Source organism: Glandiceps talaboti, chromosome 1 (assembly GCF_964340395.1).
Source record: "Glandiceps talaboti chromosome 1, keGlaTala1.1, whole genome shotgun sequence".
NCBI lineage: Eukaryota > Metazoa > Hemichordata > Enteropneusta > Spengelidae > Glandiceps > Glandiceps talaboti.
In genome coordinates, this window is record NC_135549.1 from 25,472,743 (window position 1) to 25,487,239 (window position 14,497).

The 14,497-nt window shown below is 36.1% G+C and overlaps 3 protein-coding genes across 3 annotated transcripts in view; 1 reads left to right on the plus strand and 2 right to left on the minus strand.

Moving 5' to 3' along the window:
• LOC144434958 (protein mono-ADP-ribosyltransferase PARP14-like) overlaps positions 1-2,474 on the minus strand; it is a 69,536-nt gene extending 67,062 nt beyond the window's left edge. Inside the window, exons 1-2 of the mRNA XM_078123492.1 lie at positions 2,461-2,474; positions 1,860-1,935 (exon numbers count right to left, since the gene is read on the minus strand). Of these exons, the coding sequence (XP_077979618.1) occupies positions 1,860-1,935; positions 2,461-2,474 (90 nt within the window). The remainder of the gene's footprint in view (positions 1-1,859; positions 1,936-2,460) is intronic.
• LOC144449107 (uncharacterized) lies at positions 2,148-8,658 on the plus strand. Its single transcript, XM_078139603.1, has 4 exons — positions 2,148-2,230; positions 2,718-2,914; positions 3,251-3,324; positions 5,745-8,658. The coding sequence occupies exons 2-4, from the start codon at positions 2,719-2,721 to the stop codon at positions 7,428-7,430; spliced, it is 1,956 nt and encodes a 651-aa protein (XP_077995729.1). The 5' UTR covers positions 2,148-2,230; position 2,718; the 3' UTR covers positions 7,431-8,658.
• Positions 8,659-9,389: 731 nt separating this feature from the next.
• The window catches only part of LOC144449034 (protein polybromo-1-like), a 34,078-nt gene continuing 28,970 nt past the window's right edge, over positions 9,390-14,497 (minus strand). The window contains exons 27-34 of the mRNA XM_078139480.1: positions 14,274-14,334; positions 13,921-14,013; positions 13,499-13,668; positions 13,005-13,250; positions 12,225-12,386; positions 11,295-11,451; positions 10,149-10,373; positions 9,390-9,638 (exon numbers count right to left, since the gene is read on the minus strand). Of these exons, the coding sequence (XP_077995606.1) occupies positions 9,614-9,638; positions 10,149-10,373; positions 11,295-11,451; positions 12,225-12,386; positions 13,005-13,250; positions 13,499-13,668; positions 13,921-14,013; positions 14,274-14,334 (1,139 nt within the window). The 3' untranslated portion in view covers positions 9,390-9,613. The remainder of the gene's footprint in view (positions 9,639-10,148; positions 10,374-11,294; positions 11,452-12,224; positions 12,387-13,004; positions 13,251-13,498; positions 13,669-13,920; positions 14,014-14,273; positions 14,335-14,497) is intronic.

The following is a 14,497-nucleotide window of genomic DNA, read 5'->3' on the forward strand; positions in this document are numbered from 1 at the left end:
TTCAAAGGAAATTGTTCCATGCAAGATGATCAGATACCCTAGAGATTTTATAGGTGAACAATCTGTCATGAAAATAATTATGGTTTTATGTTATTACGTACACAGTTACCTTTTAACAATGTCCACTGGCCACATCTGTCGTATATTACCTGGGGTACTTTACTTTCACTTTCGACCAAACTGACGCATCGCATGGGTTATCTATATTTAGATAGTCTTACCTTTCCCTTTGTATATCCATGGTAACTGAGACTGTCATAAAGTGGTGACATGTTTAGTATACGTGTATAATTGAGTGATTTACTCTGTATTTACCTTGGGTCACGCGGGTTTATTTTGTATATGAATCAGTCACTGTTTACCTTGTGTGTATCTTATCTGGACTATGAACTAAATTGTGGAGCAGAAAATTTCATCTGAGTGAACAGTCGTCAACGTCATCTATGATAAGTCTGTTTCATGGGATCTACTAGCAGTTCCAAGGCCACGCTTCGACTTTAATTTTATGTCTAACTTAGTGAATACTAGTTTAATTTACCACATCCAGCCATCAGTAATTTGAAAATGTCTCTTGTGTCACGGAATTAGTTATATTTTCAGTACAAACAGTTTTGTTGTACAAAAACATTGTATTTTCAGTTTATTTGGTAATAAGACCAGTTCAAGTTAAACCAGTAACCAAATAACAAGTGTGTGTTTTTCACTATTTCTACATTCCTTGTGGTCCCTCATCCTGTATGTCATAAGAACTCTGCTATCTTGATAGACATAGTTTTAATAAATGAAACTCCATAAATCCGATATATAGGAGTATGAAGTTGTTGAATTTGGTAAGATGATTTTAACTCTTTATATGTATGTAATATTGAAGGCGATATATACATTGGTTCACAAGTGTTTTACCTATATCATGATGGCAGATACTTTACTTTCACTTTCGTTGAAACTGTCGTATGTTGTCATAACTGAATATAGGATCGGTGACAAAACAGTGAGATTCGGTTCAACTGTTTAAGAAGTAAGTGTTTGGTAACCCTTATTCTTTAAATTATCCTATTTTGGAGTGAACTACGGTTATGTAGCCTATGTATTCATTTCAGAACATTATTGTATTCAACGTATAAAGCCATCAACCATGTTTGTATTTAGTGAAATGACATACTAAGAATGGTTTTGCAAAATCAAAACTCTACAAAAAAGAGATATCAGTACATGGATTGAGAATGCCATCGAGCTCAAACCTGTGAATGAGATGGGGATTTTATGATCATTTATTGGTCAATAGGCATTCATTTCAAAAACATTAATACACAGGTTGATGTTATATTTGGATTGGAAGTTCATTTAGTGCGACTATTATTTATTTTTCATCAATACTATCCTGATTTTTAATCATACTGTTGGACTGAAATAGCATGTGTCTAAAAGCTGTCACTTATTTAGGCCGAAATATATTGAGGAAGACATGAAAAGTCGAGAAATAGCAAAAAAACCCAATATAACTACTTAGTATGTGTAATTAATTACCAATGGTATTTTGGCATAATACATACATACATACATACATACATACATACATACATACATACATACATACATACATACATACATAAACGGAAAGACAGAAGGACACAACAGTATGATATGGGTTTCCCCTAGGGGAACTAAAACGAAAGGTTGTGATGAAGGTTTGTCTTATACTTTGTCAAACTAAACAAAAGAACATCAAGTTAAACTACTGTAATGCAGTAGTTATATCTGCGTATTCGTATTTATATCAGACGACTACAGAAGTGGTCTGGGTATCTAGATGTAGACACTGATCGATATATATGCGAAAATGAGCGACATTTTCTTACCTCCAGCCCTTGCATAAAGAGACGACATTCACAACGGTTGTCTTTCCGTCGCAACTGTGGCTTTTTGAAGATTTTACTGAACTTTAAATATAATGACAATATATTTTTAGCATTGCGTCATTGATTCTTCAGATGGTATGACGTACTCCAAAGTTAAACTCTAATTGGTCGCTTCTGGCACGGGGATTACCACATTTTGTTTACAACCCGCTGTCTGGGATTTTCCATGACGAAATATTTTGACAAGCTAGGTGTGGGTTCGGGGCTTATGGGTAGAATTGACGATAACGACAACTACTACTTTCCTCTACAATGTTTTACCTTGTGTAATCCCGTAAACCATTAGGCTCGACCACGATACAGAACACCAGGTTAGTGTTACATAAATTAATATCAAATTTGACACAGGCACTGACGATGTTCATGACACTTCAGTGTGACAAAATATGGAGTGTAAATTAGACTATCCTGTTTTCTTAGAATTGTTTGATCCGATCAAAATATGAAGCATGATTAAAGACCATAGACGTTAATGTTGCAAATATGACACGGTACACTAGATCTGCTAACAAACCAATTATAATATTTTAGTATTTCTCACTCCTGCGACGCCATCTTGGACTCACGATTCCCCTAATGTATATCGGCTCGAAGGGATACTGCCGACACGAGTAGAATTATCTGTCCTCGATGACGCCGTACTCGTTCGAAATACCGGGAGATCATATATAAAATATGATATAAATATATATGATATGACATATGATATGATATGATATATGATATGACATGACATGACATGACACGATATGACAACCCAGCATTATATAATTATATATTATTCTACTTGTCTTGTAGCATGGCAGACACCCATTGTGTAAAGAGTGTCATTGTGTATGGTGTACCATATAAAGTAGGCGACGAGAATGAGATCAAAAAATCATTGATTGTACATTTTCAAGAGAAGTTAAATGGAGGTGGCGAGATAGATGATATTACCTTTCCAATATCACAACGTAGAACAGATGCTGCAGAGATACAGTTTAAAAATGAAGGTACGTCACATTGACAGCATTGAAATGGGAAAGAATATGCCTTGTACATGCATGTCTGTATAATAAAAATCATCAAAACACAGAAAGATGCCAGGGCGTCCGTGAAAGTTCTTTAAAATGTGTGTCTGGTCGGGAAAGTATCAAATTTTAGAATTCCGGCAACATGTCCAAGTGACATATCTAATTGTCTACCACAGAGTATTTTCAAAACAGTGACTAGAACATGACTGTCAACAAAACGTATAGCATTTGACATCCTTTGACAACCCCCCCCCCCCAACAATTTGACCTTCAAATACACATATTCTAATCTTGATAATCCCGATTCTTTACTAGTGTCTGATTACATGCTGCAGAGGACACACGAATTCATGGGTGCAGAACTACATGTCGTGAAGAAGCCACCTGAGGTACGTGTATAATAATTACATTATTTTAAATGTTGGTTCAGCCCTATTGACAGAATTTCACGCCAATGGAGTGGTAATACTTCATTCGTCTTTTGGCTAAAATCAGTTTCATAATTGATCCAAACAATGTACATGACGATTCTTGAATAATTGCAATAAATTATTGTAACAATAGTTTATTAAACTAAGTGCTTGTTATCGTACCACATAGAGAATCCTCGAAACTCGAATTATCTTCACGTTTGGTGACTTACCACCGATATGTATATACGCATTGTAATTTTTTGAAAATAAAGTCACTCAGTGGCTAGCTGCCAACAACACAAAAAATAATAAATCAGCCTATGGCTATCTGGCAACAACATAAAAGTAAATCGATGCAACGCCAGTGTAAACGGAATTTAATAGTAATGGCCTGAGAAATAATTATAATAAATCATGTCTGACAACTGTAGCTGGGATTATTTTAATGTTAAAAAGAAAGTTTACAAATCAGTGCAGTGGCTCGTATTGCGCGTAGTGTCTTTACCTTTCTACAGAAACAAAGTGAAAGATAAACAAAGGACATTAGTATGCAACTATTGGATAGTACAGACGTGGTGTTGTTCTCCTAAAAGCTGACTTGTGCACATATAATATTGTAAGCAGACTGTCATCATTCATTGCATGTTGACCATTAAAAGAGTATAATATGCCAGCTTTGGCGCAACTGATGGTTGTGAGGTTAAAGTGGAATATACTAAGTGTCATTATTTACAAGATACGAAGTATCTATCCAACAAGCAACAAATTCGACATATTCCCGTGTGGCTTGTGCTTACGGGTCAGAGGCATGATAAATTGCAATGAATACGTCACAGCGCAATATTAATTTAAATATCATTGTACTCACCTGTGTACGAGTGAAACGTTATGTACGGATGTATTTATTGAAGGGTATGGTCCATTCATTAAAGTTCCATGGAGCAAATGTTCAAAATATAAATATAAAATCATAGTTATCCCATGGTCATATCCAAGCTATGATTCATTCATTACTGGACGAGTAGTTCTGTCTTATATTATGTTCTAGGTGACAAAACACCAACCAAGTATACACAGTGTAACTTGGTTTTCATTTGGTCAGTCATTAACCCTTGGGTTAACACTACGCTGTTGGAACTCCCTCAGTCCTCAATTGCTGTTTTTTGCTAATAGGGCTATCGATGGCCAAAGGCCACACGATTTGAAAGTATTCACTTACAATAGAAGAAATGTCATCATTTAGTCTACGCAAGCATTTTAAAACTCAATTCTGCAGACAGTGGTCTTTTCTCCGAACGACGCTATTTACGTGTTCGAGTGGGCACAGTGTTGTTTGCTAACAAGGCCTTCGATAACCAAAGGTCATATGCTTTGACAGTATTGATTTACGACACACTACCTGGAAGAAATGTATCACTCAGACAACTCAGACTGTTTTCGAAATCAATTCTGCAGACAATCGTCATTTCTACGAATGATGCTGTTTACATGTTTGAGTAGGCCCAGTCAGCTAGGTTTCATTCTGGTGACACTTGACTTGTGCATTTTTCTAAGGGAGTTGAAGAATTATTCAACACAATGTGACCTCTTCATTGATATACATATTAGGATTCACATTGTGAAGTTTGGTCAAAAAAGTTAAAACTTGAAAAATACAATACGGATGAGGAAGGAATTGGTAGTGCTCTTGTAGAGGTGTCTAGTTGAAGACATAGTTCAAGACACAAGGAAAGAAATATTTCTAACAACTATAACCATGCCCATATGGCAACATGCACATGACTGAACCTTGACCTGGAGCCTAGAACCTACAAAGATAGCAACAGTGATGGATAGTGAGCATTAAAACAAGTTGACACTATATGCCTACTAATGAAGATCAAGTCTATAGCAACAGCTAAAAAGAGATAGCAGCAATGGTCATGCCCATAACAAAACACAACTGTATGTTGTGCAAATATGATAAAACTGTCCGATTTATCAAACCTTCTAAGTTTCATTGAAAGTGAAAGTAAAGTACCGTAGGTAATATACCACTGTTATGCCCAATACACATTCAAACACATCACATACCATACGTGTAAGTATAAATCAAAATGTTGAAACAACATGTACATAAAATTATGTATAAATTTCAGAACGTTCAAAATAAAAGAATAAACATGGCAATATGTAGTAATCGAACGTTCAAACCCCTAAGTCATGGATGCTTCACATGATATTATTGTAATGAAAACGGGTCAGGTACACATATATATTATGATCTGGCTACCAGGTATTAATTACCTCTATCACTCATGGCGTGTAGAATGCTCTATGGCGATATGGTTCAGTGTTGTAACTTGTTAGTAGTGGCTCTGTAATGCAAGCTGTCATTTTCTCACTTCTATCCACAGCCGTTTATACAAATACAAGGAACGGTGAGAGGGCTCTTTGTCAATCAAATGGGTGGAAAAGACAAGTTTTGCAGTATACTAAGTGAAAAAGCTGGAGTGAAGGTAACCACAAGTGATTCTAATTCTGGTGAATGCGTGGTGGAAGGTAATCAATACCAATTCAGGAAAGCCATGGATTTTATTGATATATTACACGAAGAATTTATCTCAAGTACCAAAGAAACTTCTTTGACTTCTCATAAATGGGATATCCAAAGCGGCTCAAATCTAGATCGTTCTGGGTTGGGAAACACGGATCAAATGATGAAAACTCCACACACGAAGAAAAGATGTCCAGAAACTACAGTATCAGATGACGAAAAGGTAAGAGGAGGTCACTGTTACGTTGGCAACCATGACGATCAAAAAGTTGTCAAATCCAAAGAAATTGATACTTGGCAACATGATGTACAACAAACTCAACGAAATGAAGAACTGTTCGCCGAAGATACTATCACAAGTCTGAAGATGGAAAACACTGTATACGCGTACATTCAGCACGTACATAAACACGAGTTAGACATGATTCTCAATCGCTACCATGTTACACTTTCAAATGAAAGATCAGGAAATTGTAAAAACGTGAGTATCCTTTCTCGTGATAAATCAAATTTTTCTAAGGAAAAATTAGTAAAAGCTAAGAACGAAATTTGTACATTATATGAACGAATATTCTTCGAAATGAAACACTGCAAACTGCAATCTGAACAAATTGAAGAAACAAAGCTGAAATCTGCTGGTGGAGAGGTTCAAATGAAGCATCCTAGGGTCCTGACACGACTGGAAGGAAAGACGATCATGTTCTTTGGAGAAGAGGATCAAGTTCAGGCTGCAAGGGCCACGGCAGAGAAATACTTGGGAATCTATAAAACTGAAAATCACGATGTTTCTGAAATGAATGGTTCAACGAAGATAGAAACGGAACCAGAAAAACCACGAGGTAGAAGACACGGACGTCACCACAGAAAGAAATCTAATGAAAAGAATGACATGTCAGAAACTACAGTGATGCCAGTATCTTTATCTCGAGGACCACTGGCTGGTAAAATCGATGATAGCAATGGGGGTTTTGTCATTACAACTTCTGAAGACCTAACAATTTCGGTTAAAACTGGAGATCTTACAAAAGAAAAAACCGATGTTATCGTAAATGCTGCTAATGAACATCTGGACCATGGAGGAGGACTAGCCCGGTGCATATCGCAAGCAGCAGGTCCAAAGTTACAATCTGAATGCTATGAGTATTTGAAAGAGCAAGGGAGATTATTGCAAGTAGCAGATACCATGCACTCTGAAGGTTACAATCTACCATGTAAGCATGTCATACATGCTGTGGGGCCAAAATGGAACAAGTTTGACAAGGAGAAGACTTTACAGATGCTCAAGAGAACATTTCTGAATTGCTTAATGTATGCTGAGAAGTCACTTGGTGCCAGATCCATATCTATACCAACAATAAGTTCTGGAATCTTTGGTGTCCCTAAGCCTCAGTGTGCTAATGTTTTGTTTGATGCAGTAGAGGAATTCATAACATGTCCACAACGTGTTAGTTGCCTACGTGAAATTAACCTGGTGAACAACGATCAAGAAAGCACAGACCTCATCATATCAAAATTTAGACTGGAACTGTCCACATCCAAATATTGAATGGGAAATGAGCTATGCAAGAAAACTTTGCCATAAACCACAGGCACATTGAAATCTTTGTTGGCCCAAGGGTGTAAAACGCAATGGAGTAGATAGCTGATGAGGATGAGCTGATAAAAATTGACTACAAGCTGAGTGATTCATGATTGAAATTCATGCTTGCTTATTCAATTCAAGGCAAGATAAACTTGTAATGAACAAACAGGTGTCCTAATGTGGGAGCACACAATCTTCAACACATAACAATCTGCAAAGGGTTTTACAGCAAGTGACTACCCGGTGGAAAATACCTTCAGTTGGTAAAGTTTCTGTAACCTTATGCTTATATTCTTTCTTGCAGTCACCTATTGAACTTTATGTCAATATAGTTTTACCTGTATGTAATTGTATTACTTGTGCATATTAATATACTTTCTGTACATTGCCTTTTCTGTACAGGGAACATGGTTCATTACGGATCTGGGCTAACATTGGTGATTTTCTTTATATTCTCAATATTTCTAGTCACGATATTTATGGTTTTAGCAAATACACTTTAAGGCTTCTCTTTGTCTCTGATGAGTAGTACAGTATATCTTGAAAGGTTTGTCATTTTGTTTTGTAACACACCTACAATTAAATGTAGTCCCTGTCCTATGCTGACTTGTCAATACGTGGGCACACGGTATGTTGAACTTTCACAATGCTCAACGTAAATGACGTTTACCAGTCAACAATTGTTGCGATGATGCCTGTACATATATACCGTATACTTTTTAGGCACACCACAACATACAATGTGATAAATGATGTGGGTTGTTAGAAAACACATGTTGACTGATCGAGCTCTTGCAACATCATACGTTAGTTTCCCTTGGGCATGCGGGTCACCCCAACGCCCCCAGAAACAGTGTGTTGGGGTTGACCCACAGTCCCTCGAGGAAATATATGTATGATATTGCCCTCGCAATCAGTCAAAACTTTACTAATATGAATTGAACAGATACAACAAATTCTAATGCCAACAGTACTGGGTTATAAATCACTGTAATATTCGTCATAAATAAGTCAGTTTGGTGAAATATTTTTTTTTTGATAAAGTAAAATTCCTATACCAGCAACTAACCATAAAAGGTCAAACAATATAAAAAGCTGTATTTCTTGTGACCTTATTATGACTGATGGAGTATTTATTAACTATGTACACTAGAGATGAGGGAAACATTATATTTCATGTACATTAGCTATATCAGTTGGTTCTACTTTTCGAATAAAGATTGTATGTTACTTCACTAAGTGATAAAAATAAACAAATTACATGACAGTGGTGTACTGTTTCCTTGCTGTCCTCATTCTACCAAGGAATGAATGTTTGTTTCAATAAAGTTAAGCTTGGCGTATTCCTTTATCTTAGTTGTCTATGTTCAACACTGCTGAGAATGTATGATACAGCCTACCAGTGAGACTTGACAAGACCTTACTGTTGAGACACACACACACACACACACACTCAGACTAACAGATATGACTCTGGTAATAGGTACTTTTGTAATTTAGATAGGTTCAAACTAACTCTATTGTTTTTCAATGTGGTAGATTAAACAAGTGGGTGATAGCAATGCCTAATTAGTTGTGCTGATTCTAATCACCCTTCGATCAAGATAGTGTAAACATTGGAAGTCCCAAAACAGTACACAATGTCTCTCAACTGAGCCTATAATTAAACGTCCATTCAATAGCTTATCACTGTTGTATCAACATCTTGCGACCATAGTTTTTGTTTGTGTTTATCTTAGAAAACCGAAGGCTCAATTACCAGAGTAAAAATTTGTGATGGCTGTAGTACCATTGAACCTTTGTGTTGTCATGGATAGATCAGTTTTCATTGTCTGCAACTCAAAGTTTATTAAAAGAGATAACTACAGTAAGTTATTTGAGTTTGACAATCATAGACAAGGAAGACTTCCTTGTCTGTGGTTTTATTTATAAACATTGTCAAGGGATGAAATATTTAAATAACAATAGGAAACAAAGTTGCTTTCGGCTCATTCTAAAATTCATACCATGTCAACAAAAGTACATATTGTCAAAAAAGACAACAAAACCAATAAAATAATCTTAACTTATATTGTTCAATTCAATTAATTTGTGGATACAAATAGTTGTTGGAAACAGCTGTGCAGTCCCTTTGTAGATTTCATGTTTCAGTACTTGTCTGGTTTGACAACTCTGTAAAGAAACAGAAATTGTAGAAATTAAATAAAATAAATGATTGCCATGTAATTTCAACCTGTAAAACCCAAGTATTTGAAATCAATTTCATTTGTGTGTCACACTTATAGAGTTTATATCGTTTAAAATATGAACAATGACGAAAAAATATGATAAAGTGGAACCTGTATGTTGCAAGATTACGTATACAGAAAAAACAAACAAAAACGGGACAAACTAGCACACAAAGTTACTGTGGCACAGTGTACTTTACTTAGATGTTTTGGATTGTAATTATTATACCCATTCCCTGCAGCATTGTATATTCATATATTGAATTGAATTTACTTTAATCATAATTAGTTTATCCAACTTGTAGTTTTTTGTGTACAACAAATACCCCATCACAACCCACTCATGGTAGAAAGAGAATTTAACTAATGAAAGAATAAAGGTCATTCTGCTATTTCCTTCCACTCACAATGTCTTATGACACATGATTAAAACAACAAAGTATCCGAAACTCACACATCATATGTCCTGGACAACCTTAAAGCATCATGCAACATAAGATCTCTTAAATTCCACAGTGCTTTAACTGTGTCACCCCGTGGACCAGGTCCATTGGCTAACCACTGGGATGGTAATTTAGCTTTCTGTTGATGTGATAGTGGTACATCTTCTGGTCTAATATTCAGATTTTTATCCCAATCAGTCACCGTCTTGGACTCAGCACGAAGCCCTTCAATGTACCTATATGCAGAAATAGAATGAAATACGTCATATGTCTGTAAAGTAACATAACGAAGTACCAATGAAATAAATTTCAGCACGAGGTGGTGAACCTGATGCAGAATGCACTCGATTAAATGCAATGTGATTGATACCTTGAGGTAGAAGGTAGACTAGCTATGCTATTGCTTGATGTCTTGCACTATGTACAGTATATACTGTAATATATCCATTCTTATGGGTCTTTTTATCATAATGGTGAATATAAACAGTATGATTATTATATTTAGCAAATAAATATACATAACACTATAAATTTGTTCAAAAGTTTCACAAAATTACTTCAAGAGGTAATGTTTTCTCACTAGTCCTGGAATGATTCAATTTGACAATTTCTAATAACTATACATAGGTTTTTCAGAAGTAATTTGCAGTACTGTTGACATATTTATTTTGTCAGCATTAGGTTTTCAAGAAATTGTTTTTGTGCCAAGATAAAATGGAATCAGCTGAGTAGTGTACAGCCAAATAAGATTTATCCTATTAGGCTTGATATTATCAGACTAGTTTATCAACTGTAAGGCAGTCGCTGGTATAGTCTAGCTGCTAGACCATCGGGTTTCTTTTGATTGTAGGTGCCAAGCCCCTCCTGAAATTGAATATGTATGAATTGCCATTTTTTCTCGGTTTGCACTGCTAGTCAATGGGGACGTGTGATTGATCGTTATTTTAACTGTGGAATGAGGAAATGCCTTTCACAAGATATGGAGCTGTACAACAGAATTACTGTAATCCACAGCTTTTGTTCAGTAACCTTCTGCGTGCAGATCCAAGGTCTTGTTATAAGACTAATACGAGTAGTGCCTTAATGTGCAAATTACCTTTATGGTCAGGCCAAATCTTTGTTTTTGTGTACAAAGCACATTGGCACTCTACATTTACCTGAGATATGCCTCCGAATGTAATAATCTCTGTGTTTTGGGAGGTACTGGTGCAAACATAGGTGCAGGTGGTGGCTGGGGTGCTACAGATATCTGAGGATGCTGAGGAAGAACTGCAGCATTTTGTGGCATTGGAGACTGACTAACTGGATGACCACCTATAAATAAAACAATATATCACTGTCAGAAAACAAAACCAATGAAATCTTTCACTTCTCAGAAAACAAACAATCATACCTGCTAACCACTTCCACTCCTTTCTCTTGGTTCAATAATATCATTTTACAGAACGTGTGCTAAAATAAATACAATAGATCAAATCATGTGCATCAGTTTGGTATCTCATATGACACACCTGTTTTAACTTTAAAACGTTTTGCTGGTAAAATTTGACTTACTGCATGAAATTTATGAATTAATCATGTTTGACCACATCACAAGATATATACTGTTCATCTGAATAACATCTTTGTACAACATATGATATTAGTTTGAACAGTATTCAAAACATTTCATTCTTTAAATGAAGACACTGTCACTCTGAGATACAGTGTAAAGTGAGGCATGATGCACAGGAGAGCAGTCTGTTCAAGTATTAGCATGATAGTTCTATACGCAACAATTTTTTGGGCTGTAATTCACCTCGCCTTTGTTTGGAGATACAAAGACCAAATGTCAATATGTTAGGTTTGATTTGAAATGTTTGTATTCAATGAACTTCACTACAGAGGATTATGAAACATGTTATACTTGTAAGGGCATAACTAATAATACATTAGAATCTCGGTTCATTTCCTGTACTCAATATACAATGTATCATTCAAATGAAAGCAGAAAGAAAATGCTTGTTGATAAGATTGTGAATTCTAATTTCTAGTTTGAAGTATATAGCACGAGTCCACATCCCTTCAAACAATATATACATGTATACCTTGGTCAAAGGCAGGACTAGCTGGTCCACTATGTGCACTATGTGGACTGGGAACTGTAGGAGGATGACCACGAGGTGACATCATAGGTGGTGGTGGTGGTGGGTGTGGGTGCGGAGCCATACCCTGGGGCATCAGGGGTTGGCCCATTCTGGGTGGCATACCTATACCGTGGCAGAGCAAAGCAAACAAGACAGACATAGACATATCATGCAAAACGAAAGCAAAATATGCACTGTCAACATTATCATCCCTGTTTTACAATTAACAAGCACAGTTGGAAATAGATTTATAACATGCCATTATAAAAAGGTCATAAAACTATGTGTCTTTAAATAAGCCTTCAGAAAATAAAAATAAATTTATTGATTTATAGACCAAATTACAGCAGGTTAGGACAAAACAAGAAAACACCACAACTAACTGTAAAATAAATATTTGATTCATTTTTTAATACATGTATCAACATAGACAATTGTAACCAAAACAGAGCCATGCAATTCAACAAAATTGAAATCTTAGATCGAATTTCCTTCAACTTTATTGAGAGATTTTATATCATGCACACTTGTGCCAGATTAAGTATCATGTCATTTGTGCATGCCTATTTCACATCAATTACTTTGGACCCCACATAACAAAACACTTCAAGTAACCTGACAAAAATCCATTATCTAGATTCAGTACTGGTTATTTGACTTTGTCCCCCTCCATTCAGGACTTTGCATTGGCCATTGTAAATGTAACAAGTTACTCATACATTGGCACACTGCCAGACTCACCTTGAGGAGCTGGAGACATCCCAGGATGCATTTGCATTGGCTGTCCTTGCTGCATATTGGCCATAGGTGACATGCCATGAGGCATACCCTGTGCTTGTGATTGGGGTGGCATTCCCTGCATTGCGTTACTCACAGGAGGCATTCCTGGATGACCTCCCATCATTCCAGGAATACCACTTTGCATCCCTCCATGCATTCCTGGTTGCATACCACCTTGCATGTTTGGATGCATCCCACCTTGCATTCCTGTTACCATAGCAATAAACGTCATTTAAAAAGAAAGAATGTTATAATTGAACATTTGCTAACGATATCTTTCCTATAGACATCTTAGTATGGCCATTAAAGAGTTCTCCAGCTTTCCAATTGTTGTAATTTGGTGAAATTCAACCCAAACATAAAATGCTGTATTGTACATGTATTTAAATCAAAGTAGTCTTTAAAACACTAACAAAATTGAACAAAAAGTGCCTCGTAGAAATGCAACAGATTACCTTGCATGGAACTGTTGAGTCCAGCTGCATGTGTGACCATTCCAACAGGAGTTGGTGGTCCAACAATACCCATCATAGCATTACTACTACCTGGTGTTACTGGACGACCACCAGGTCCTGGTGAAGCACTCTGAAGACCACCACGAAGCGCTTGGCGTGAGAAGAAATTCCTGATAAACAACAGTAATGGACAGAACTGTCACTTTTGTGAAAGTAAGTGGTGGGTAAAAGCTAAACATTTAGAGTGTACATACAGTATACATGTATTTATATCTGCTATCTTTAACATGTAACTCACCATTGCTTATTAATTTTTTATCTTTTTTTTTTATTTCTGTTGATTAGCATCTGATATTAGTATTTGATAAGTACAGGTACCTGTATATGAATGTATCTTAGAAATCCAAGACAAGAAAACTCACCTGCTTCTCTGGTTTGGATAGATATTTTTAGCTGCAACTCTGAGATGGACTTCTTTACAATGACGTATTAATCTGGCCATCTGAGGGAAGGGTCTGCTCGAATAGAATTGGAAAAAACGATATGACGTTATTGCATGCACAAGTAAATGTTTATGGTGAGCATTAGCTATTTCAAGTGAATTTAGTATATAGTAATTAAGGGGTTTTGTTTTTACATTACTTATAATATTTTCCGCCATCAACAATCTTTTTCATTATAGTACAACTGCTTGCAGGATGTGCTAGACACATGCTCGACACAGAAATGAAATGAGAAATGAGTAGATCGTAATCAAAATTGACAAAATACTTACTGATTAACTTTTCTGTTTCTTGGACAGGAACGCCACATACAGGCATATTCTGGCTGGTCACCTACAAAGATTTTGGGGTGAGAAATTGAATAATAAATTAGAACATTGATACTTGTACTTCACTACCTAATTATTTATACTGCCAAACAAGTTTCATGAACATTTTTACATTCAGGGTTAACAAACAATTGTATGCACAGCAAAGTTTACGGCAATCTATTACC

Coding starts and splice junctions, on each gene's coding strand:
- LOC144449107 (XM_078139603.1), top strand. CDS start 2,719: ATGGCAGACACCCATTGTGTAAAGAGTGTCATTGTGTATGGTGTACCA. Junction 2,915..3,250: donor GATACAGTTTAAAAATGAAG/GTACGTCACATT, acceptor ATTCTTTACTAG/TGTCTGATTACATGCTGCAG. Junction 3,325..5,744: donor TCGTGAAGAAGCCACCTGAG/GTACGTGTATAA, acceptor TTCTATCCACAG/CCGTTTATACAAATACAAGG.